General features: G+C 42.0%; 1 protein-coding gene across 1 annotated transcript; it reads right to left on the reverse strand.

The window, feature by feature from the left end:
• Window positions 1–14,080: 14,080 nt before the first annotated feature.
• LOC119006589 lies at window positions 14,081–21,173 on the reverse strand. Its single transcript, XM_037075463.1, has 2 exons — window positions 14,373–21,173; window positions 14,081–14,286 (listed from the first exon to the last, which is right to left on the reverse strand). Exon 1 carries the CDS (start codon window positions 21,002–21,004, stop codon window positions 15,455–15,457), a length of 5,550 nt encoding a protein of 1,849 aa, XP_036931358.1. The 5' UTR covers window positions 21,005–21,173; the 3' UTR covers window positions 14,081–14,286; window positions 14,373–15,454.
• Window positions 21,174–26,676: the final 5,503 nt, after the last annotated feature.

A 26,676-nucleotide genomic window follows, 5' to 3' on the forward strand; every position in this document is an offset into this window, starting at 1 on the left:
GCCAAAAATGCTTTCTCAGCTCAGATTTTCCTCAAAATGTATGAATTTGACCTAAACATGATGTGGAAACATGGTTTCACTTGTTTGATCACTCATTTCAGTCAGACGTCTTTACTTGCCAAATCAAGCATTTCAGGGCGCTGGGAGCTTGTTTAGGCAGTTAGAGCAGATTCATGTGTATTCAAGCCAAAAATGCTTTCTCAGCTTAGATTTTGCTCAAAATGTATGAATTTGACCTAAACATGATGTGGAAACATGGTTTCACTTGTTTCATCACTCATTTCAGTCAGACGTCTTTACTTGCCAAATCAAGCGTTTCAGGGCGTTGGGAGCTTGTTTTAGGCAGTTAGAGCAGATTCATCTGTATTCAAGGCAAAAATGCTTTCTCAGCTTAGATTTTGCTCAAAATGTATGAATTTGACCTAAACATGATGTGGAAACATGGTTTTACTTGTTTCATCATTGTTTTCATTAAGACGTGTTTTCTTGCCAAATCACTCGATTTAGAGCGCTGGGAGCTTGTTTTAGGGAGTTAGAGCAGATTCATCTGTATTCAAGCCAAAAATGCTTTCTCAGCTTAGATTTTGCTCAAAATGTATGAATTTGACCTAAACATGATTTGGAAACATGGTTTTACTTGTTTCATCATTGTTTACATTAAGACGTGTTTTCTTGCCAAATCACGCGATTTAGAACGCTGGGAGCTTGTTTTAGGGAGTTAGAGGAGATTCATCTGTGTTCAAGCCAAAAATGCTCTCTCAGCTTAGATTTTGCTCAAAATGTTTGAATTTGACCTAAACATGATGTGGAAACATGGTTTCACTTGTTTCATCACTCATTTCAGTCAGACGTCTTTACTTGCCAAATCAAGCGTTTCAGGGCGCTGGGAGCTTGTTTTAGGGAGTTAGAGCAGATTCATCTGTGTTCAAGCCAAAAATGCTTTCTCAGCTTAGATTTTGCTCAAAATGTATGAATTTGACCTAAACATGATGTGGAAACATGGTTTCACTTGTTTCATCACTCATTTCAGTCAGACGTCTTTACTTGCCAAATCAAGCGTTTCAGGGCGCTGGGAGCTTGTTTTAGGCAGTTAGAGCAGATTCATCTGTATTCAAGCCAAAAATGCTTTCTCAGCTTAGATTTTGCTCAAAATTTATGAATTTGACCTAAACATGATGTGGAAACATGGTTTCACTTGTTTCATCACTCATTTCAGTCAGACGTCTTTACTTGCCAAATCAAGCGTTTCAGGGGGCTGGGAGCTTCTTTTAGGCAGTTAGAGCAGATTCATCTGTATTCAAGCCAAAAATGCTTTCTCAGCTTAGGTTTTGCTCAAAATGTATTAATTTGACCTAAACATGATGTGGAAACATGGTTTCACTTATTTTATCATTGTTTTCATTAAGACGTGTTTTCTTGCCAAATCAAGCGTTTCAGGGCGCTGGGAGCTTGTTTTAGGCAGTTAGAGCAGATTCATCTGTATTCAAGCCAAAAATGCTTTCTCATCTTAGATTTTGCTCAAAATGTATGAATTTGACCTAAACATGATGTGGAAACATGGTTTTACTTGTTTCATCATTGTTTTCATTAAGACGTGTTTTCTTGCCAAATCACGCGATTTAGAGCGCTAGGACCTTGTTTTAGGGAGTTAGAGCAGATTCATCTGTATTCAAGCCAAAAATGCTTTCTCAGCTTAGATTTTGCTCAAAATGTATGAATTTGACCTAAACATGATGTGGAAACATGGTTTTACTTGTTTCATCATTGTTTTCATTAAGTCTTGTTTTCTTGCCAAATCACGCGTTTTAGAGCGCTGCGAGCTTGTTTTAGGGAGTTAGAGCAGATTCATCTGTGTTCAAGCCAAAAATGCTCTCTCAGCTTAGATTTTGCTCAAAATGTATGAATTTGACCTAAACATGATGTGGAAATATGGTTTCACTTGTTTTATCATTGTTTTCATTAAGACGTGTTTTCTTGCCAAATCAAGCGATTTAGAGCGCTGGGAGCTTGTTTGACGGAGTTAGAGCAGATTCATCTGATTCATTCATTCATTCATTCAAGCCAAAAATGCTTTCTCAGCTTAGATTTATCTCAAAATGTATGACGTCTTTACTTGCCAAATCAAGCGTTTCAGGGCGCTGGGAGCTTGTTTTAGGCAGTTAGAGCAGATTCATCTGTATTCAAGCCAAAAATGCTTTCTCAGCTAGAGCAGATTCATCTGTATTCAAGCCAAAAATGCTTTCTCAGCTAGAGCAGATTCATCTGTATTCAAGCCAAAAATGTTTTCTCAGCTTAGATTGTGTTCAAATTGTATGAATTTGACCTAATCATAGAGTGGATACATGGTTTCACTTGTTTCAACATTGTTTTCATTAAGACGTGTTTTCTTGCCAAATCAAGCGATTTAGAGCGCTGGGAGCTTGTTTGGCGGAGTTAGAGCAGATTCATCTGTATTCAAGCCAAAAATGCTTTCTCAGCTTAGATTTTGCTCAAAATGTATGAATTTTACCTAAACAAAATGTGGAAACTTGGTGTCACTTGTTTCATCATTCATTTCAGTCGGACGTCCTTTCTTGCCAAATCAAGCGATTTAGAGCGCTGGGAGCTTGTTTTAGGGAGTTAAAGCAGATTCATCCGTATTCAAGCCAAAAATACTTTCTCGGCTTAGATTTTGCTCAAAATGTATGAATTTGACCTAAACATAGTGTGGATACATGGTTTCATTTGTTTCAACATTGTTTTCATGAAGACGTGTTATCTTGCGAAATCAAGCGATTTAAAGCGCTGGGAGCTTGTTTTAGGGAGTTAGAGCAGATTCATCTGTATTCAAGCCAAAATTGCTTTCTCAGCTTAGATTTTGCTCAAAATGTTTGAATTTGACCTAAACAAAGTGTGGAAACTTGTTTTCACTTGTTTCATCATTCATTGAATGACAGTCAGACGTCCTTTCTTGCCAACTCAAGCGATTTAGAGCGCTGGGAGCTTGTTTTAGGGAGTTAAAGCAGATTCATCTGTATTCAAGCCAAAAATGGTTTCTCAGCTTAGATTTTGCTCAAAATGTATGAATTTGACCTGAACATAGTGTGGATACATGGGTTCACTTGTTTCAACGTTGTTTTCATTAAGACGTGTTATCTTGCTAAATCAAGCGATTTCGAGCGCTGGGAACTTGTTTGACGGAGTTAGAGCAGATTCATCTTTATTCAAGCCAAAAATGCTTTCTCAGCTTAGATTTTGCTCAAAATGTATGAATTTGAGCTAAACATAGTGTGGAAACATGGTTTCACTTGTTTCATCATTCATTTCAGTCAGACGTCCTTTCTTGCTAAATCAAGCGATTTAGAGCGCTGGGAGCTTGTTTTAATGAGTTAGAGCAGATTCATCCGTATTCAAGCCAAAAATACTTTCTCGGCTTAGATTTTGCTCAAAATGTATGAATTTGACCTAAACATAGTGTGGATACATGGTTTCATTTGTTTCAACATTGTTTTCATGAAGACGTGTTATCTTGCGAAATCAAGCGATTTAAAGCGCTGGGAGCTTGTTTTAGGGAGTTAGAGCAGATTCATCTGTATTCAAGCCAAAAATGCTTTCTCAGCTTAGATTTTGCTCAAAATGTATGAATTTGACCTAAACAAAGTGTGGAAACTTGTTTTCACTTGTTTCCTCATTCATTGAATGACAGTCAGACGTCCTTTCTTGCCAACTCAAGCGATTTAGAGCGCTGGGAGCTTGTTTTAGGGAGTTAAAGCAGATTCATCTGTATTCAAGCCAAAAATGGTTTCTCAGCTTAGATTTTGCTCAAAATGTATGAATTTGACCTGAACATAGTGTGGATACATTGTTTCACTTGTTTCAACGTTGTTTTCATTAAGACGTGTTATCTTGCTAAATCAAGCGATTTAGAGCGCTGGGAACTTGTTTGACGGAGTTAGAGCAGATTCATCTTTATTCAAGCCAAAAATGCTTTCTCAGCTTAGATTTTGCTCAAAATGTATGAATTTGACCTAAACATAGTGTGGAAACATGGTTTCACTTGTTTCATCATTCATTTCAGTCGGACGTCCTTTCTTGCTAAATCAAGCGATTTAGAGCGCTGGGAGCTTGTTTTAATGAGTTAGAGCAGATTCATCTGTATTCAAGCCAAAAATGCTTTCTCAGCTCAGATTTTGCTTAAAATGTATGAATCTGACCTAAACAAAGTGTGGAAACTTGGTTTCACTTGTTTCATCATTCATTTCAGTCAGACGTCTTTTCTTGCCAAATCAAGCGATGTTTTGCGCTGGGAGCTTGTTTTAGGCAGTTAGAGCAGATTAAGGTGTATTCAAGCCAAAAATGCTTTCTCAGCTTAGATTTTGCTCAAAATGTATGAATTTGACCTAAACATAGTGTGGAAACATGGTTTCACTTGTTTCATCATTCTTTTCAGTCAGATGTCTTTTCTTGTCAAATCGAGCTTTTCAGAGCAAGATTTGACTATTAAGTAGGCTTTCATTTTGAAATCCCTCATCAGAAACTCCAGCTATTGTGTTTATTTTATGTTGGACTAAATATACACACAGATGAAATGTCATGGCCCCCATCTTCATAGGTTTCAGTGTTATCCGAATAAGGATGGTAATATGAATTCAGTAAATAATCAATGAATTAATTCCTTAAATGCTCAATTACGTAATTAACTAATTGTTTAAATAATTCATCAATCAATTGACAGACTGGCTGATTGATTGTTGATTGATGTGAAATTGCAGAATGCCTTCATAAGTGTCTGCTTTTATTTTGAATCCTGTTCTGGCACTGCATTACTACTATAATATCATACAGGCACTGCATTTCGGAGAGGAGGGTGGCTTGACTGCAGTGCCATCTTGTGCTGTCTTACTCCTCAGACATCAGGTCTATGGCGGCGCACTTCCAAAGGTCCACTCATCCTCAGCACTGTGCGATGCACTGCGTATGGACACATCTATTAATAGTCATATTGACCAAAAACGGATGTAATGTAATAAATCTTACCTTCTTTGTTCTCGATCGACTCCAAACTGAATTCCTCACAGCTTCTGCACTGAAAAAATTATATCCTTGCTCAAACTAAAAAAATTGATGTCCAGATATCACATCTAAAATATGTGACTTCACAGAATCTAAATTGAGTAACCTCCTCTGACCTGATTATTTTATATTGATGTAAACAATAACTTTTCACTTGACACAATCTAAATTCTTTGCCTTGATCCAAATTATTTTAACATTTTAGTTATTGAACCAAACTAATAAATTGAAATTGAACCAACCTAATGTATTCACTTTTAACTAAATTAACTTGAATTGTTTGCATTGGCACCAGTTAATTCATTTAGATATATGCAAACTATATTTTTCACATTTTATTTTACTTAACTCCAAAAATTATTTGTTTCCCACCTTATAAACTCTTTAAAAAAAGACACTTGGCCAACAGATGACATTAAATGTATTTATTAATCTTTAACATATATGAACCATATGCAACATTAACATTAGGCAATCGGCCTTCATTTGTTTTATTCTAAAAGAGGGCAAGTGAGTAACCCTGGACTATGAGATGCTGACTAAATTGATGCTATACAAGCATCCCTAAAGGCAATGCAAGGTGGCGAGGGGAGGAGATGGAGAGAAGAGGAGAATTACATGTTGTCATGTTAATCAGCCAATTGCAACAGAGTTTCCTATTTAAATAGATTCTAATCATTCTCTCTAAGAACATGTGCTGTTGCGTGGATTGATGTGGAGCCAATTGAAACTTAAATAAAACACAGATGCTTCAACAAAGGGTGAGATCCCTGTTGATATTGTTGTCATTTCCCTGTAATGCCTGGGATCAAACATCCAGACACAAAGTTACCGATGTTTTTATTTGTATGTGAAATCATTACAACTTGTATAGCCATAAGAACACAATTTTCAGGTACTGATCTCTTTTACTTTTCATGCCAATCATTCATTTAAACTATAAGACTACCTTTGATTTCTTAGGTAAGTCAGGCCAGGAGAAGATAGGATGGAGAGGGCAGAGGGGAACAGAGGAAAGGATGGAGGATGGAGGCAGGAAAGAGGAGGATAGAGAGCAGGACAGGGCCATGAGGGCAGGGGAGGATGCTATATATTGTAGCACACAGGAATAATAACAGTGAAATTTTTTTTAGAAAACATATACTGCTTTATCAGCCTCTGTCAACTGGAATCTCCCTTTTAAATGGGCAGTCTTTATCAAGATAGTATCTGAATTTAGAACCAGCTGCATTGTTTTCAGCACATCTTTCAGAAATGCAAGTCAGATAAAAAATAGATTGCCTCCAAGCAAATGAACCAGGATAAACACACACATGGTAATAGGCCTATACACAGGCTCTATACAGTCTGAACTGTAATTACTGGTAAACGAAATTAAATGAAATATTGCTTTCTGGAAGCAGTGTTGACCCTCAAACAACCAAAATCAAAACACTCACTCAAAGCCCAACAATATAACATAGCTTTAAATGGCTACAGCACCCTTGCCTAGGTGCAACTAAGTGCAGCTGAGGTTCTCCCCCTCATAAAGTGCTGGCTAGCAGCTTGTGGTTACTGCACACGCAAGCATGTGTACGCATGTCACACATACTACTGTGCAGTGTGGAGTTCACCATTCAGTTTGCGAATCTTGGATCTCATCTTGTTGGAACCACGCTCCATCAGGATCTTCTGAAGTGCCTCAAAGTTGAACCTGAACCCCTGTGGATACTTCATGTTAAGGGCATAACAGAGTCCATAGAGCATTACCACTCCAGCTGCCACAGATGGCAACACATTGAGGACTTCCACACCGTCAATGATGATCCCAATCTCTTTGGGCTGTTGTAGAAGGCTCGAGTTCTTTCTTAAGACGAAGACCGCCATGGTGGTACTCTCGAGCTCTTGCTCGGCTTGATCTTTCTCGGACATCTGAGGTAAAGTTTAGTACAAAACGTAGAAGTAAACAACTGATGATTAATCACCACATCCAATGGCACAGCTGTCAAGCTTCCCCCAGGATCATTAACGTTGCATCTCATCATGGAGAGACAACAGATTTGGACATACCGTGTATTCTTTTATCAGGTCCTCAACACATTCTCCCAGGTCTATGATGAGAGATTTGAGGACACACTCCCTTCTGAGATCAGCATCAGCATCCTGCAGGGACAGTGAAAAAAGGTTACTATGCAGTGTGGAGGATAGGTAAGCTTTTGAAATTCCAGCTCTACCACAAACAGTCGGTGCTTGTACGATCCATAGCACAATTAATTGAAATCAGAGCATTACAGGATCTATGTCAGAGACGACTGGCAGTTTCTCTTAGAAGAGGGGACACTGGGGATGTCTCTTTGCCAGGTCAGGCCAATCCTGCGACCTGCCAGTGGTCACTGACATGCTCTCACTAATTTGTGCTGTGGATGAATGTGGATTTGAGCTGGAATCAAGGTATTGTACAAGCATCTTTGTGGAAGAGCTGGCATGAACACTGGTCACTTCACAAATGAAACAATGACAGTGGCTCCCCACCAAGGGAGAAGGCCAGAGCAAGGTGAGGACAGCAGTTCCTCCAAATCCCCCAAAATGCAACTCTGTGTGCACCAGAGGAAGGGCACCTGCTGCTAGTGTCTAAAGAACATTTGCAAAGCCCACATATCCTTGCTCCACACACACACACACACACACACACACACACACACACACACACAGAGTTTAAAAAGACACAACATTTGTCAAATGACTATAACCATAATCAATGAAATAAAAATGGAAAAGGATACCTATCCCAATCAGACAACGGTTAAAATGCTAACTGTTGCTAGTGGTTAATTATATAAATCACACCTGATCAAAAAACTCCAGGATAGTGGCAGTTTTTGCTTTGGTTGCCCCTTCCTTCTTCTGATGATCTTCAGTAGCTGCGTGGAGTACTTGTCCAGCTGGGCCATAAATCTTGTCAGCAGTGGAACTGCAGTAACCCGCAGAAACTCTGCATTGATCTGTACATGAGGAAGCAGTGCACAATATTTTTTTTTTATTGAAGACGAACTTAGCACAAGCATTAATTCCCCATCTTAAAAAGGTAGAATGTGTAGTCCCTCCTTTATTAAATTGTCAATTATCAAAATTTATAATTCTTCATACACAATTAATACCCCTCAATGATCATTTAGGTCCCACTAGAATGTATGGTCTATAACAATTGTGTAACAATCGTTCCCCATTTGACTGTTTTGTTTATGATTTGTTGTTGTTCTTGTTACTTTGTCAAAATTTAATTGAGTAGTAATTTCAAACTAAATATAATTTTTGACAAAAAAGCAACACTATACTCATCTTCGCAAAGCCCTGCGGTATTATTTCTCAAAAAATGTTTGTTATAATTAGTATGAAAGAGGTTAAGAAAGGTATACCTCTTCCACCTGAAATAGATCTGGCCATCTTTCCATGAGGTTCTCAATGGAAGGTTTCTGATCTACAGCCTCTTGCCTCCTAAACTCAAAGGTCCTGGCCATCTTCTCCGTATGGTTTTCTCACTGTTTCTCTTCTTTACTTCAGTCAGAAGCAATGTTCACTCTTGTTCCAGGCTTTCTGGAGTCTCAATGCTGGGCTGAGGATAATAATTGGCCTCACCTCTTCTTGCCATTTTGTTGTTCTTTGCTGGGCGGGAAAGGGGATCTTCTCGTGACTTGGATTTGAGTGTTCACCATGAGCTCAGATGCAAGCCCATGCAACTTCGACTGAATGCGGTAATTGCACATCTTATTCTTGATTCTCAGTTTCCATCCATAGCTCTCATTGAAGGAGTCTGGCTGCCTCAGGCAGGGATGTTTCCTTGTCAGAGCCTCTGCGACATCACCCAGGTCTGCATCAGTGGGGTACGCCTTGTAGGAAAAAATATTCTCTGCCAATCTTTCCAAAATGTCGGACAGCATTTTTGACATAGGTGTCAGTGTAGTTTGGTTCTTTGTGTATTCAGCATTCCCTTTCTCGAGTTGACCTTCTGTTTCAAAGGAGAAGGTTGGGATGTTGAACTCCTTCGGCCAGGGCTCTGTTCAGAGTCTCTCAGAGGAGCTGCTGCTGAGTATGACTGTGTCATCTGAATCAGTGTGTGTCGATAAGGAGCTTGAATCTAGGTCAATGAAATCAGTTGGGACACTTTCAATGAATTCAAGAATGATATCAGTATCAGGAACAGACAGTATGACCTTGATGATGGCAAGAGCCTTGATCGCGGAGGTTGAGCTCAAGTTAACAAATATTCCACCAATAGAATATCTTGGAGAACAAGGGGGACATCTCATCAAAGAATTTAATGTAGGTGAACTTAATTTGCATTAACTTATTTCAAGGACCACATTTCCTTAATTCCTCAAGTAGGTGCTGTTGTCAAATAGATCTGTGACCGTTGTTTTTTGTAGTATATTTTTTAACAGCTTCAGTGCTCCTTGTCATAGATTCTCCAAATCTCTGAACTCAACTAGAGAGATGAACACTGTTCTTCCACAAGATACGGTAAATAGAAAGGGATATAATAGTAGAACAGCATAAAGCCCTCATTACAATGGAAGAACAATTGTAGAATACTAGACAATTCCCTGCCGGGGAATCGTCTAGTGCGCTTTGCCCCGTGACGAAAAAGCAAACATGGTATCAGCAAAATTTCTCCACCATCAAGCGGGAATGGCCTTAAAGAACACAGTCACCAAGTTTTGTGGTCCCACTTTGAGAAATGTGGCAATAGGAGCGAGTTAGAGAAGGGTGCAGTTTCACAAATCCTCTTCCCGATTTACAATGGAGTTAATGGGACAGTTGAGAGCTACTCTTGTTGGTTAGGGGCAGATAATTCAAAAACCGTGAATCCCACCGAGAAAATAGACACATTGGGAGAAAGAAGACAAGTGTGGCTCTGGAAAATTTCACTGTTTTTGAGTGAAATTTGTGGCTGGGAGCGTCATGTAAAGAGAAAATTTCCCTCACCATCTTTCAAGGGCCAGCATTCAAAAACTACACAGTATAGGAAAAAAGTTGAAGACACCTCTAATACACAGGATTTGTGCTGACATTTTAAAGTTTGAATGGTGTTTCTAGGTGAATGTATGCCAGAGCAGGAGATGTTTGAAAAACTTTGCAGATTTGCGACTTTTTTACAACGTCCCATTCATTCCTTATGGGAAATGTTTGGCAGTTTTTCGCGTCTTACGTCGCGAAAAATTGATATTCTGAAAAATTGAATGATAGCATACCGAGTCAGATCGAACCGCACGTTTTGACGTATTGTTTGTTTGTGAGCACTCAACGGTGTGGGACGAGTTAGCGACAGAAAAAAGAGCTCTCATTGTAAAGTGGATTGTAAAATAAACACTAGACAATTCCCCGCCGGGGAATCGCGAGAGTGGGCTGTGCGCTTTGCCCCCTGACGAAAAAACTACGAAAGCTAAGGCAAAAGTATGACATCATGTTGATCATTTGGAGTTTTATCTACATTTTATAGTTCGAATGGTGTGTCTAGGTCAACGTATGCCAGAGCAAGAGATGTTTGAATAATGTTGAAGATTTGCAACTTTTTTGACCTCGTCCCATTCATTCCTTATGGGAAATTTTTAGCAGTTTTTCGCGTCTTACGACGCGAAAAAGTTGACATTCTGAAAGACTGAATGATAGCATACCGAGTCAGATCGAGCTGCACGTTGTCATCTATTGTTTGTTTGTGTGCAGTCAGCGGTGTGGGAAGAGTTAGCGACAGAAAAAAGGGCCCTCAATGTACACTGGGTTGGAAAATAAACAGAGAGATAGCGAAAGACACAGACAGATAGAGAGAGAGAGACAGACAGATAGACCGAGAAAGACAGACAGATAGAGAGAGAGAGAAAGACAGAGACTGACAGACAGAGAGAGAGAGAGAGACAGATAGAGACAGACAGACAGAGAGAGACAGACAGATAGAGAGAGATATATGTATGGACAGACAGATAGAGAGAGAAAGATATAGACAGGTAGAGAGAGATAGACAGGTGGAGAGAGAGAGAGAGAGACAGACAGGTAGAGAGAGACAGAGAGACAGACAGATAGAGACAGACAGACAGATAAAGAGAGATATATGCATAGACAGACAGATAGAGAGAGAGAGACAGACAGACTGTCTGTGCTGGCCCAGCTGATCTTGGTTGCCACGGTAATCGTTGCTGACCCCCCCCCTCTGCCCCCCCCCGGTAACGGACTGGCACAGCTGTTTCTCAGCCCTTTCAGCCTCACATGCAGGACATCAAACTGGTGCTATGTTTTCAAAACCATACATGATAGCAGCAAATTTTTTTCACGGTCAAGCCAAACATGCCTTAAAGAGCAAGCTCACCAAGTTTCATGGTCCTTGTGTCAGAAATGTGGAAACGGGAGCGAGTTGGAAAAAGGGAGCAGTTTCGAAAATCCTCTTCCCGATTAACATTGGAGTAAATGGAGCCAGTGAGAGCTACTCTGGTCGGTCAGAGGCAGATAATTCAAAAACCGTAAATCCGACCGAAAAAGCGGACGCATTGTGAGAGAGAAGACAAGTGTGGCTACAACTCTGGAAAGTATGACTGTTTTTGAGCGTAATTTGTGGCCGGGATCGTCATGGAAAGAGAAAATTTCTGAGGCTTTTTTTGAGTCTCTCTCACTCTGTCAGTTGGTCTCCTGCACTCTGCTGCACGAACATTCCGCCATACACACTCATTGAAAACCCTGAATTTTCCCCAAATCACTCATCATCGTTAAAGGGTCACAGTTCAAAAACTATACATCGTAGGAAAAAAGTTCAAATACAACTTAAATAGACGAGACCTGTGCCTACGTTTTAAAGTTGGAATGGTGTTTCTAGGCGAAAGTATGCCCGAGCAGGAGATGTTTGAAAAACGTTGCAGATTTGCGACATTTTTGACCTCGTCCCATTCATTCCTTATGGGAAATTTTTCGCAGTTTTTCGCGTCTTACGACGCGAAAAATCAAAATTTAAAAAATCTGAATGATAGCATACCGAGTCAGATCGAGACGCACGTTTTGATATATTTTTTGTTTGGGTGCGACAAACGGTGCGAGACAAGTTAACTGCCAAAAAATCACGGGAGGATGAAAAATAATAACTAGACAATTCCCCGCCGGGGAATCGCGAGAGTGGGCTGTGCGCTTTGCCCCGTGACAAAAAAGCAAACATGGTATCAGTAAAATTTCTACACCATCAAGCCGGAAAGGCCTTAAAGAACACAGTCACCAAGTTTTGTGGTCCCACTTTGAGAAATGTGCTCATAGGAGCGAGTTAGAGAAGGGTGCAGTTTCGCAAATCCTCTTCCCGATTAACAATGGAGTTAAAGGGACAGTTGAGAACTACTGTTGTTGGTTATAGGCTGATAATTGAAAATTCGTAAATCTTACCGATAATGTAGACACAGTGGGAGAAAGAAGACAAGTGTGGCTACAACTCTGGAAAATTTCACTGTTTTTGAATGAAGTTTATGGCTGAGAGCGTCATATCAAGAGAAAATTTCACTCACCTTCATTCAAGGGCCAGTGTTCAAAAACTACACATTATAGGAAAAAAGTTCAAATACAACTTAAATAGACGAGACTTGTGCCTACATTTAAAAGTTTGAATGGTGTTTCTAGGTCAACGTATGCCAGAGCAGGAGATGTTTGAAAAATGTTGCAGATTTGCGACTTTTTTGACCTCGTCCCATTCATTCCTTATGGGAAATTTTCGGCAGTTTTTTGCGACATACGTCGCGAAAAATCAAAGTTTTAAAAATCTGAATGATAGCATACCGAGTCAGATCGAACCGCACGTTTTGATGTATTGTTTGTTTGTGTGCACTCAATGGTGTGGGACGAGTTAGCGACCGAAAAAATGGCTCTCACTGTAAAGTGGATTGTAAAATAAACACTAGACAATTCCCCGCCGGGGAATCGCGAGAGTGGGCTGTGCGCCTTGCCCCGGGTCGAAAAAACTATGAAAGCTACCAAAAAAGTTGAATCCCACATTGATAATTTGGACTTGTATCCACATTTTAAACTTCGAATGGTGTGTCCAGGTTAAAGTATGCCAGAGATGTCGATGTCTGAAAAACAAAGTTTCATTTTTTTTCACTCAGCCCCATTCACTGTCAATGGGAAATGAGGATTGTCAAAGGTATGATACTACAATGCAATGCTACAACGTGTTCATTTCACCACCTACCATTCATTCTCAGCGTCTTCATCTTTTCATTGTTAAAAACTAAAACTAAACTTGCAAATAATAATTCAACAGGCATACACCGACATCTTGTAACAGAGATGACATTTATTTCTCTCCAAAAAACAAGCACAGGAGGCCTTCTTCCTGGAGGTCTTCATCCTGAGTCTGAGAGTTGTTGTCTCTTCAGTGGAGAGTGAGACACGAATTAGTTCAAAATCATCGTGTGAACATTTGAAGAGAAAACAGTATTACTTCCCTTATTTTTGCTGCAGTCCTCTGGAGGTCTTCTTCCTGGATCACTTTTGTTAGATTTAAAGGACATTAATTAGTTACAGGTTCGAAAGACTGATGTAAACATTTTAAGTGAAAGTTGAGAATTAAAGGAAACATTACTTCCCTTATTGTTGCTGCAGTCCTCTGGAGGTCTTCTTCCTGTAGTCTGTATACATTTTGCCAGATTGAAAAGACATAAATTAGTTACAGGTTCAAAAGACTGATGGAAACATTTGAAGTGAAAGTTGAGAATTAAAGGAAACATTACTTCCCTTATTGTTGCTGCAGTCCTCTGGAGGTCTTCTTCCTGTAGTCTGTATACATTTTGCCAGATTGAAAAGACAAATTAGTTACAGGTTCGAAAGACTGATGTAAACATTTTAAGTGAAAGTTGAGAATTAAAGGAAACATTACTTCCCTTATTGTTGCTGCAGTCCTCTGGAGGTCTTCTTCTTGTAGTCTGTATACATTTTGCCAGATTGAAAAGACATAAATTAGTTACAGGTTCAAAAGACTGATGGAAACATTTGAAGTGAAAGTTGAGAATTAAAGGAAACATTACTTCCCTTATTGTTGCTGCAGTCCTCTGGAGGTCTTCTTCTTGTAGTCTGTATAAATTTTGCCAGATTGAAAAGACATAAATTAGTTACAGGTTCAAAAGACTGATGTAAACATTTTAAGTGAAAGCTGAGAATTTAATGAAATATTACTTCCCGTATTTTCTTCTGGGTTGTTGTCTTTGCTGGAGAGAGGGTCCTTCTCACTGGATCATCCTAGAAAGACAATGACATCATCAAGTTAAATCACTCAATGCAAGTCAATCACTGAAAAAACAAAAAACAAAAAGAGACATACTTACTTTGTTATGCACCTGGTTTGACATGCAGCTTGGTCTGCATCTCTCTGACACTCCTACACTACATTAGCTAAGATTAGCGTAGCTAATGTGGTGACAACAACCCAGCAGAAAAAAACAAAAAAACAAAAAAAAACACAATAAAAAAAAAACAATTACATTACATGAATAATAAAAGAAAAACACATGATTCATTAAACATACATCCTTAAATTACATAATTACATGATCAATTATGTAAGCTTAGCTTAGCCAATGTAATTCTTACATGAGCTTAGCTATTACATTGCAGCTTACATCATATCTTACACATGCCATTCTCATCTAAATAGATGAGAACATCATGAGTTAAGATTTTACAATGTCAATAAATACATGATAAATATATTAAAAAAATGTTTAAAGGCATTTACAAAATTATTAATTACAAAACATTTAACACACTGGCCCGGTCGTTCTCATCATCTCAAGAGATAATAAGAACATGAAAAAAGTTGCTGACCCCATTCTAAAATAAACAAATACATACATACACATTTACATTATACAATTAAACTATTTCCAGCCAAGACATGCCACTGCAACCACATACATATGAAAAACAATTACATAAGACTAAAACACACTAAAAGACTAAACAAGACCAAATAGTGAAATAAATGACATCAATCACTAGTGAGCAAATCTCCGAGTGCAAATGAAGCAAGCCCCCTGGTACCTGCCTAACTCCAAACTAAACCTAACTATCTTCTGAGACGTGCTGGGCTCGAGGCTTCTTTAAAGCAAAACTTCAGTAAACCTCAGCCAAATGACCAAGGCCCTGAAATGCTCGCCCCCACCAGAGAAACATGTCTCCACCCAGGATTGCCTCGAAAATAAAAAAGGCAAAATAACAAATAGTACACCGATGGAAGGACAGATTGCTCTGCCCAGCTGGCACACTCCCTAACTAACCAGGGAGATCAACCACAAACTGAAATCAGAAACACTCGGATGCTATACTCACCCGGAGAGGACCACAGCTCCTGGTACACTGTAAAAACGTGGCACAACAGGTCTTGGACGTAACAGCTGGAGATAAGTCATTACTCAGTCAAAATACAATAAACTGGACTGTGGTAACTGTAATATGTTTGGAGAACACCTGATTGAAGACATTTATCAGGATGTGAAATGTAAATGTGATCAATCAGTGTGTTCTTTTCGGTTGTCGAATTTGCTACTAATTGAGTGTAACCTCTGGACTGAAACAAATCTTTGATACTTTTTTTTCCCTTTGAAAGGTGGTCCTCATTAAAATCGCCACAAACAATGATGGGCTGGTGATTTAACATGTCCAATGAGTCCAAGAGGTTTTTCAAGTTTTGGAGAAAGATTCCCAGTTGAAAACTTGGCGGTTTGTACACAGTCGCTATTAGCACTTTGACTGGAGCCTCAATTTTAAGGACAACAAACTCCAAATCAGTGACCTGTTGCATGTACCTGCGAGGCTCTGCTTGCACAGTGTCTCTACAGTACATCGCAACTCCACCTCCCTCTTTTTTGGCCATGTTCACACAGCTGTTGTAAGACAGCTGTCTGCTACGTGTGAACATGGTGTACCCCTCCAATTGAAAAATTTCAGCTACAGAGGACCCTGACAAATGTGTCTCTGTAAGGCAAAGCACATCTGCTTGTTGGAGCTCGTGATGTGCTTTCAGGTCCACCATGTGACATGGCAGACCCTGCGTGTTGTGGTGGACAATTGTCAAAACCTTTGGCGTTTGTTGTATAGATTTCAAAAACGTTAACAATGGTCTACAGCTCTGGAAAGATGCATGAGGCATACTTTCCAGGGCTGTCTTGATCTTGGGGTCAGCATAAATTTTTTTCTCATCAAAGTCAAGGATGGTGAGACCTTGAAGCGAGGTCGTGCGGCTGAGCGCAACGTACGCCATACCAGGTTCAAAAACACGCTTCAGACACACAACCGCCGACGGCATGGTCATTCCTTGAACTTTGTGGGCTGTACAAGCAAAAGCTAATTTCATGGGGAACTGCCGGCGAACAACCCCTTTCTTGTTACTTAGGTTCTCCTCAGATCTTTCCATGTACACCGAGTCATCTGAGGGACCTAAGATTTTTTTGCGGTATCTCTGTCCTGCTGTAGGATTGTCCAGCAGGAGTCCAATCATCTTCACGCCTTCCGGTTCTCTAATTACAATGTTAGAAATGGTTCCAAATGTACCGTTCACAAGGCCGTCTTCCACATCTAAATTTCGGATCAACATAACGCGTACTCCTTGAGCAGCCATTATGTTGTCGGGCAAATCTCGCTTGTGTCCTTTAATTTCCCCAGACACAAACGTCATGCAGCCAGTTCTGGGGTCTTTTCGAAAATCACGAGCTGCAACGCCAATCGCATCCTTGTAGGAAGCAGTTACGATGTCGGCATTGTGACGGTCTACTTCTTTGTTTGTGGCGTAGATGTGTAGACTCAGTGCTGGGCAATGCTGACTATCAGCCACTGCCTGCGTAAGCAAGAGCCTGTCTTCATCTAACAAAGAATCTTCCTTTTGCTTCACCCTGAGGCGGTTCAAGAGTTCAGCAAAAGCTCGATCTTCTTTCTGTCGCATGATCTCTGTCAGGGTGACCATTTTGAAGTTATCCTTCCAGAGATCAAACTCAGTCTCCTCGTACACACACAGTGGCTTGGCTTTACCAAGGGGCGGCAGTTGATAAAAGTCACCTACAGCAAGGACAGACATGCCTCCAAATGGCTTCCGATTACCCCTGATCTGCTGAAATCGCCAATGCACGTAGGCAAATAGCTCTTTAGAGACCATGGATATCTCATCGATGATGAGAATCTCAGCGTTCGCCAGTGTTGCTCTGACTTCGTCGAGTGCATTCCCAAGACCTTGATAAGGTGGCTTCAAGGACCTTGGTAATTTGAGAATGGAGTGCAACGTGTTGCCTGATATGTTAAATGCTGCTGTACCTGTGAACGCGGTCAGCAGCACTGCGGGTTGGGACATGTCTGCGTGGTCCCGAAATCTCGGGAGCTCGCGCAGAATTCTCGTTGCCTCGTGGTGAATGCACTTAATCACATGCGATTTGCCACATCCAGCCCCTCCCGACAGGAAGTAATAAAATGGTTCTGGATTGTGGCCCCAGACTAGTTCAAAGCACCACTGTCGAACACTGTAGAAAACGGAAGCCTGAGTTTCGTTCAGACTTTGGTACATTTTCCTAACAAAGTCTGGACTCAACGCTGGAGCATCTATTCTAGGCATAGAGCTCCCCTTTTCCTTCTTAGTGCCAAATTCTGGGACATCTTCACCGTTTTGCTCCTGATCGCAAGGTTCACATTCAGCCAGGCACTCCAGCCGGTCAACTTCAACTTCGGGCGCGAAAGAGTTCCAAGCATTCACGAGAGGACCGCACACCTGAAGCTGTTGAAACGCAGCTTCCATGTTTTTTCCTTGGCCCTCATAACGTTTTTTGTTGTGCCTCACTATTTCCTCTACTCTCATACCCCACTTGTCGCTACACTTATAAAACTGTTCATAAGTGGGGTACGCTTCATCTCTCAGATCGGCGTCGGATCGATGTGGGAGATAAAGTTTCAGCAATCTTCTATAAAACTTCTCTGGAGTTTTTTCCTCAGAGAAGCGAGTAAATCTAATGATTGCTGGTTTTCCTACGGTTCTCTTTAGAATAAATCCTTCATCGTTCAACAATGGAATGGCATTCGGGCTTTCCGTTTGCCGGCCGTAGACTACCCTGTAGTCTGACGCGAACTCGGCCAGGCACATACGTTCAAACTCTCGAGTGAGAGGTCTGTTGACGTATTTTTCAGGCAACCCCGACATCCATACATCCACTGATCCGGGTTCCATTCTTTCCAGTCTACTCATAGGGTGACTCATTTTCAGACCTTCCTCGTCGGTCTGAATAAACACCACGGATCGGGAGCACTTCTTGAGGCCTAAGCTGCAGGTACGGGCTACAGCCTCTTGAGCGCTGACCTCTCTGTGTTTAGAGTAGGCCTGCATAATTTGTTTCATTTCGTCGCGCTTGTTAACATCAGATGTCTTTACATCCTTGATGACGTTCTTAAGGAATTCCGTCATCTCGTGCTCCGGTTTCGCTACATATGACATCATGTACATGATGCAGCTGTAGTCGTCTATGACGTACTGGATGTCCATGTTTGCGTTCCACGCTCTAAGCAAATCAGGATTGTAGGCATTAACCCAACAATCATTTGGATGGCGCCTCAGCATCACGACATGGGTGTTTGCCAGGCGCTGTGCGGCGGCAAAGTATTGCTCGTAAGTCAAGTTGCACTGGCAAAGCAAGTCTGTCAAACTGCTGAACGAAGCGCCTGGATCCATAAGCAGATCTCTAACTGGTTGGAGCGTTTGTTTAGCCAATTTTTGCCTTTCTGCGAGGGCCCTTTTCTGCTCCTCTATTTGCGCTTCGAAGTCTGCATCATCTTGATCCTCTTTTTGGTGGCAATTAATAGTGGGGGGCCTGGTGATGAATGTTTTGTCCATCGGTAGTTTTGGAAAGCCAAACCTGCAGGCTACATTTCCCTTCTTACAGGACTTTGAATGTTTCCTGCTGTGCACCTGAACCTCTGACACTATTTTGTGGAGTTCCGGATCTGTGTCAGGGTCGGGCATTTTGCAACTAATGTATCTATCTATAAATTCCATGACGTGTCTATCGGGGTCCTCTTCAAATTTTGGTGAATCTTTGATCCAAATGAGCATGTGGATGTGCGGGCTTCCCCTGGCTTGGAACTCAACGCGATAAAAATAATCTTCCACTTCACCAATCGGCTGTGAAGGAGAGAGGATGAGGTTCGTCATGAGAGCCTCTACTCTCTTTTCAAACATGCGCATTACTGTGATGGGGTTACTTCTCAGAATGTCACATTTTGATTTCCAATCCAAATCTGAAAACAGCCCTTGTTCACCTTGCTGAGCTTTGATGGCCTCTATGAACTCAGGCCATCTCATCTCAGCAGCGGAGAATGTGGCAAAAAATGTTGGTTTTCCAATTTGACGAACCATGGCGTGCACATCTTTAAGCGTTTTATTCCAATAGGCTGGAGTGCCTCTAAGAGGCTGCATGAACCTGGTTGCGTCTTGGCTCATGATGAGCCGTTCTATCTCATCCTTGTCCTGGAGCATGACATTGTTAATCCTACGGCCGTCTTTGGTTTTCGACTTTCCTTTGCGCATTTGTATAGACATACTATTTGTCGCGAGGTGAGTCTCTGTAACAAACTGCGCAAAGAAAAGATAACTCTGGTCACTTGCAAAACGCGTATCTGCAGCAAAGAGCCTAGAATTAAAGTAGAGGCTCGGGGACAGGGAGACGGTTCTAGCTTCATCTAACGTGTTCTCTCCTGTCGGAAATTGTACAGGAAAAGCCATGGCCTCTAACTTGGGTATGGTGAAAAAACCAACTGGTTTGTTGCCTTGCGCGGGTGCAACGCTAAATACTCCGTCGCCATATGAAAGGATTTCCTGTGCAATGTCGGGGGGCTGCATGCAAGTGTCCAGGGAGAGGCCTGGTCTCAGCTCCTCCTGTTCTTCCTCATCTGCCTCCAACTGTCCCGGCTCGTTTTGACTTTTAAAAATTTCCTCTAAATCGACATCCCGATCTTCTTCTGGGATGCTGGGCTCCTCTTCTTGTCTGAGCTCCTCTTCTTCGATGGGCTCCTCTTCTTCGAGCAGACAGTCAAAAGTTGCAGTCTCATCGATAAACACGTCTTTATATTCTGAATGTGTCTCTTTCAATTTCGCAAGGCCAGCTAGCACATTCTTCATATTAACGTTGTAAAAGTGCTGGTAACCTTTGTATTTAATGTGCCTTTTCAATTTCACTTGAAGCAGCTGCGCTTCTGCTCTGGGCCTTGGGAGACTGTTGACGGTCGCTTCCACCTCTGATGGAACGCACACAACAGCTCCGTGGACTGCTCTCTGTTGGCCTTTTGGCAGAGCAACAATTTTTGCAAATGGCAAGATTTTTGCAATCAGCTGCCTCTCAAGCACATTAAGTGCAGCCAATTCTGGGGGGATGGGCGCCAACTCCAAATTGTTTACGACTGCCATGGGTGGTATGCATCCTCTGCTAAGGTGGCTGTCGCAGGTGTAGCATATCCACTCATGCAGTCTTTCTTGTGGCACAGAGCAAGGGGTAGAGCAGTCACTGTCACAAAAGTGAACATAGTTTCCTGTCAAGCATGCTGCTGCCACTTTTGTGTGTTTACAATATTTTTGTCTTTTGCATTCTTTGACCTGATTAGGAAACATGGTTCTGTTACAAACGGTACAAATGTATGTGGGTCCATGTCTAATGGACTCACGAAAGACAGCTATGGCTGCTTCCATCACCGGATCAATCAGGGGCTTGGGGCGGTGTGGCACAATTTGTCTGTATTTTCTCCTGATTCTAAGCGCTCTCTGCATCTTGTAAAATATGCTAAAGGCAGCATTTGTGGCCAATTTGGTTCCTCTCCGCTGGTTACAACGTTGATTAAAACGACGTCTAAATTCCGGATCACTGTGATATCTGAGATTGAAATCTTGCTTTTTCTTTTGGCTATAGCTTTGATCCGTGTTGTATCTCTGAGACATGACAAATTTTTGTCTGCTCTGAAACACTGTATCTGACTGATATCTATCTCTACAGTGTTTGTTTTGTCTGGTGCGGAACGTGGCATCTTCCTGGTATCTATCTCTACAGTGTTTGTTTTGTCTGGTGCGGAACGTGGCATCTTCCTGGTATCTATCTCTACAGTGTTTGTTTTGTCTGGTGCGGAACGTGGCATCCTCCTGGTATCTATCTCTACAGTGTTTGTTTTGTCTGGTGCGGAACGTGGCATCCTCCTGGTATCTATCTCTACAGTGTTTGTTTTGTCTGGTGCGGAACGTGGCATCCTCCTGGTATCTATCTCTACAGTGTTTGTTTTGTCTGGTGCGGAACGTGGCATCTTCCTGGTATCTATCTCTACAGTGTTTGTTTTGTCTGGTGCGGAACGTGGCATCTTCCTTGTATCTATCTCTACAGTGTTTGTTTTGTCTGGTGCGGAACGTGGCATCTTGCTTGTATCTATCTCTACAGTGTTTGTTTTGTCTGGTGCGGAACGTGGCATCCTCCTTGTATTTCTTTGTAATGTAAGTCTTCCGTTGTCTCCTGAAAGTAGCATTTTCCCTGTATCTTCTGATGAGTTCTTCCTTCTTCTTATCTTGAACATTTTCATAGTAACATTTGAAGGAAAGTAATCGCTGATTCTGATGGAGACCGTCTTGGGCATATCTTCTTCTTTGTGCTTGGAGTTTCTTTCTTCTAAATTCTGGACAGCTGCTGTACTTTTTCCTTTCATATTCGATTTTTTTCCTTTTTTCTTCACCAGACAGTAATGTGTGTTTTTTGCTGGCATGACGCATCGCTCTTCGTCGCTGTTGCTTTGGCAACTTTGTGAAATGTTTTGCTGCTGGTGGTGGTGCAGGAGCCGTCTTGAGGACGCGCTCTGCTGCTGGTGGTGGTGCAGGAGCCGTCTTGAGGACGCGCTCTGCTGCTGGTGGTGGTGCAGGAGCCGTCTTGGGGACGCGCTCTGCTGCTGGTGGTGGTGCAGGAGCCGTCTTGAGGACGCGCTCTGCTGCTGCTGGTGCAGGAGCCGTCTTGAGGACGCGCTCTGCTGCTGCTGGTGCAGGAGCCGTCTTGAGGACGCGCTCTGCTGCTGCTGGTGCAGGAGCCGTCTTGAGGACGCGCTCTGCTGCTGCTGGGCGTGGGAGAGCTGTCCTGGATACACTGTGTGCCAGAGATGCCTGAGGGCATTCTCTTGAACCAATGGCTTCGAATGACACCGGCACAAACTCATAACTGGCAGAATGGCCGCGATTTGCAAAGAGTCTGTGCAGGTGTTCAGCCAAGTCACTGATCTCCGAGAAGGTCTTCATAATTGCAGTGCCGTGGGGGTGAGGTAAGCCCATCACATTTCTTGAGTGTGAATCAAACACACCATACCTGCCCGAACGGTCACGGAAAACTGCAATACACTCTGGATTTACTATGACTAAAGCCAGATTAACGTCACCTGACAGACACTCTAATTGTGTGGCAAGGGGCAGATACCAAGCCTGGCTTCCACTGGCTTTCACAAGTCCACACCTGATTTCAGGCATGTGGACATTACACATATCTGTGTCAGTCAGGACTTGTTTGGGCAGTTCTTCCACAGCGAGATGGTCACTGTGGAATCTTTTTTCCCGGATCAGCTGTTGTTTTACACCTACATAAAGTGAATCTCCCTTTGCCAGCACTCTATCAAGGGCAGCAGTGTTAAACTGACAGCCCTCGTTCAGATAAGCCAGAAAAGTCAGGGACATGCAGGTACACTGGTGGTTCCTGGAGAACTTCCTGTACCTCATGTCACTCTGACTATGACTAGCCCTAATACTAGCACTAATTGGCACCTGAAATATAAGATACATTATAATCATTATCATAAAGGACTACTTATTAGCATAACCGTGAGCATAGTAAGGCTGACAATCTTACACATTACTTGACTTGAACACATCAACACAGATTATTCCATTTTTCAAATTTAAATGTTTTGAGACCATCGTCAACCTTTGTCATCTTGACCAAAGTCTGAAGGAGGCTTTAAAGGACCTTTAAATCTCACACATCCCTTGCTACTACTTGTACTTGTGTCACACCTTTTACACATGAAAACATTAATATTCAAATTTATACTACAATGGCAGTGTATTAAAACATGTTGCTTACACTTTCATCACTTACATCACCACACTTTCCCTTGAACAAACACTTGTTCACGCCCACAATAAACCTGAATGTAAATGTCTTTACCTCTTTGGAAGGCGAATGAGAGGTGGAGAGCCCATCATCGATGATCCAGGGCCAGCAGGTCGAGGAAGGTGTCCAGGCAGTCTGTGATGAGTCATAACACCAGTTAATATTTGGACATGAGGCAACACAATGCAGCAAGTTGATACAAGTTTTCCAAATGTATTTCAATTACTCACTGACATTTGTGAACTGCAGAGAAAGATATGGATATCAGAGATGTTAAATGAAGCAGTTCAATGCAGTTACAGCTGATTTTACAATAAGCGTTCTGTGTGTGTCAGTTGTGGAAGTAATACCTTAGCTGGGCGAGGAGAGTGATAGGCTGCAGCTTTAATGGTCTGGGACAGTCCAGCCGGTGAAGGGGTCTTCAGCCTGGCCATCTGAAAACAAATACCAACAATTCAGTAAAATGAAGACTTTGATGACATTATGAACTTTATTCAATAGAAATAATCTTTACCTTCGCAACCGGTGAACAGCAGGGGGTCGCCGGATCACCCAAACTACAGGACAACCTGACTGGAGGGGATCCAACCAGCTGCTGACACATGAGAACAAATATGTTAAACTTCACGCGTCTCAGTGAACACAATGTGTATTCTGAGTGAGATTGTGTCTTGTGTCAGAGAGTAACATACGTTGGTCACTGAAGTTTGGGTGCGGGGGGGTGTTCCATCCGTGGTCCTGGACCGAGGAACCGGGCTGGAGGGGCCGTTGTCCTCCAGTCTCCGTGACAGCCTGGCTGGAGGGGATCCAACCTGCTGTTGACAGATGAGAACAAATATGTTAAAATTTAGACAGAGTGGACAATGTAGTTATGTCTCCATGAAGACACCATTTCAACTGTAAACACTGACTATGTGCGTCAGTTGTGTAACATACGTTGTTCACAGGAGACTGGTGGTGGGGGGGGCGTCTCTCCGTGGTCCTATGACGCCTGGCTGCCACTGGGGAGGCCACCTGCACCGTCAAATAAAACATAGAACCAGTAACTGAAGGGACCAAGGAGAAACGTTATAATACAGCTGAGAAGCGATGTCACACAATTTACCTTCTTGCGCGCTGGAGGAGATGGGACGTCCACCACGTCAGACAGCTGAGAAGGAGACACTTCCTCCATAGCACAAAGGGTCGTGCTACTGAACCACCGTGGGTTCAGTGGAAGGAAGGACTCCTTCTCCTGTGGAAGAAAAAACACCACAAAGACAAATGAATATTTGTCAGGTCAAATACACAAAGTTTAAATACTAACCAGTTAACTTGTTGTGAAAAAAAAAAAAGAAAAATAACTCACCTGCTGCTGAGCCACGCTGGCCGGACCAGGAACCTGCGGCTGGGAAAGCACATCACATATTTGATTAAATAGGTGCTTTTTAGTTATGACTGTGAACCAAAATGTACACAAACACATGTAAAGACACATAATATAATAATAAATAAAAAAGAAAAACCCTACTAACCTTGCTGCTCTGACCAACGACCTTCCACTGGAAGGGGTCAGGAGACAGAGGAGCACGTACCTCTCCCTTCACAACCAGCTTAGGAGAAACCTTCCTAAGCGGCTGTGAAGGAGTAGGAGACACCGGGGGAGGTGGAGGTGTCTCGAGGAACTGCTCGGTGGAGGCCCACAGCAGCTGGGTGAGAATCCCCATCCCCTCACGGTCGCTCAGGTGAACCTGCAGACATGACAATACAAATCCATTTACAGACAGTTTAACTTCAAAAGGTAGCTCGTGTCGACTGTTTCATATCAACACACAAGAAATTATAGCAAATTAGACCTTTCCTATCACACAGATACTCTACTTACGCCGTCTCTGCTCCACAGATCCAAGCGCGTACGGGGGAAGTACTCCTCCGCAGAGAAGTACCTCAAACCTAAAAACATTAAAAAAAAAGTCATTACAATATTCACACATGTATGACTAAGTTCATCACAGACATTTTTGAGTACATTTCTTTTACTTGGGTTAATTGACAAGATATTTTTTGTTACCTACCCATACGAGCTGTCACGCGATGGTACGCATGGCGAAGGGCCCTCTGGTGCTCCTCATCCTCGTTCAGGCGGGGAGGAAAGTCCACCACAAAGACCTGTAGGAAACAAAATTTTAGAAAACACCAACTGACAATTTCATTCAAAATCACACACACCATATTTAGTACACATTTTTGAAAGCTCACACAATTAATCTTATTAAAGTAGTCAATGTACTACTAGTGTTGTTTAACTACTAAGAATACAGGACAAGCGAGACATGAAATAAATGCTTACCTCCGGCCAGCGGCTCCTCACAGCAGTGAGGAATCGGGCGTAGTCAAAATTTTAGAAAACACCAACTGACAGTTTCATTCAAAAATCACACACACACCATATTTAGTACACATTTTTGAAAGCTCATACAATTAATCTTATTAAAGTAGCTAATGTACTACTAGTGTTGTTTAACTACTAAGAATACAGGACAAGCAAGACATGAAATAAAAGCCTACCTTCGACCAGCGGCTCCTCACAGCGGTGAGGAATCGGGCGTAGTCGACGGCTGCCTCGTCGACGGTCCTGCTCGCGGTCAGGTTGTTGCTAGGAGCAAGAACACAAACAGCATCAGGGTCTTGAGGAACCTTAGCGTGTAGGACCTCAGTGCGCAGCTGAGAAGCATGGGCCCCAGGGGTCGACATGATACCAAAAGAAAACTTTCCTTCTGGCATCTTGGCGAAGCGGTCCACGATGGCCCGGAGATGGGAGTCCCCGACAATCAGAACAAACTGCAACAAAAAAGAAAATTTCATTAGCATGAAAATCATTAATCCCTCTCAAGATCAATTACTTCCTTCATAAACTGGACAATAATAGCACCTGCTTGCCAGGAGACTCCGGTGGGATGACCAACTTGTGGCTCCGTCCAGTGAGCTTCGAAGTTGGCCACGTCTTCACCCGATGGCGGTAACCGGTACCGCGGCCTGTTTGGTAAAGTACAAAACAGATAAAAGGTTAAACTGATGAAGGAAAGGCTACTAGGAAATATCAACAATCACTTGTTTATACCAGTAAAAAAGTACAGGAAAACCTGTTTAAAAAGTTCAATATTGATGATGAATTAATTTATTGATCACTTAGGGATAAAAACAAGTAGATACTTACGTGCACGAACTTGCACATCCTCCGGGCTCCAGAAAGGCTTGGCTGGGGGTGAAGATCCAACTGCCTGATGACAGATTAAAGACAAAAAAAAATATAAATTAACGATAATCATAACAACAAGCATAAGATAAAGACATACAAGTTAAAACAAAATATAATAAAACATGTCTCATTGTGTGTGTGTGTGAGGTAGGAACATACGTTGCCGACTGGAGCTCGGGAGCAGGGGGGGTGGGTCTCCCTGGTCCTCTTGGTCCTTGACCCTCTGGAAGGCTCCTCTCCAGC

This window comes from Acanthopagrus latus, chromosome 17 (genome assembly GCF_904848185.1).
Source record: "Acanthopagrus latus isolate v.2019 chromosome 17, fAcaLat1.1, whole genome shotgun sequence".
NCBI classification, from domain to species: Eukaryota; Metazoa; Chordata; class Actinopteri; order Spariformes; family Sparidae; genus Acanthopagrus; species Acanthopagrus latus.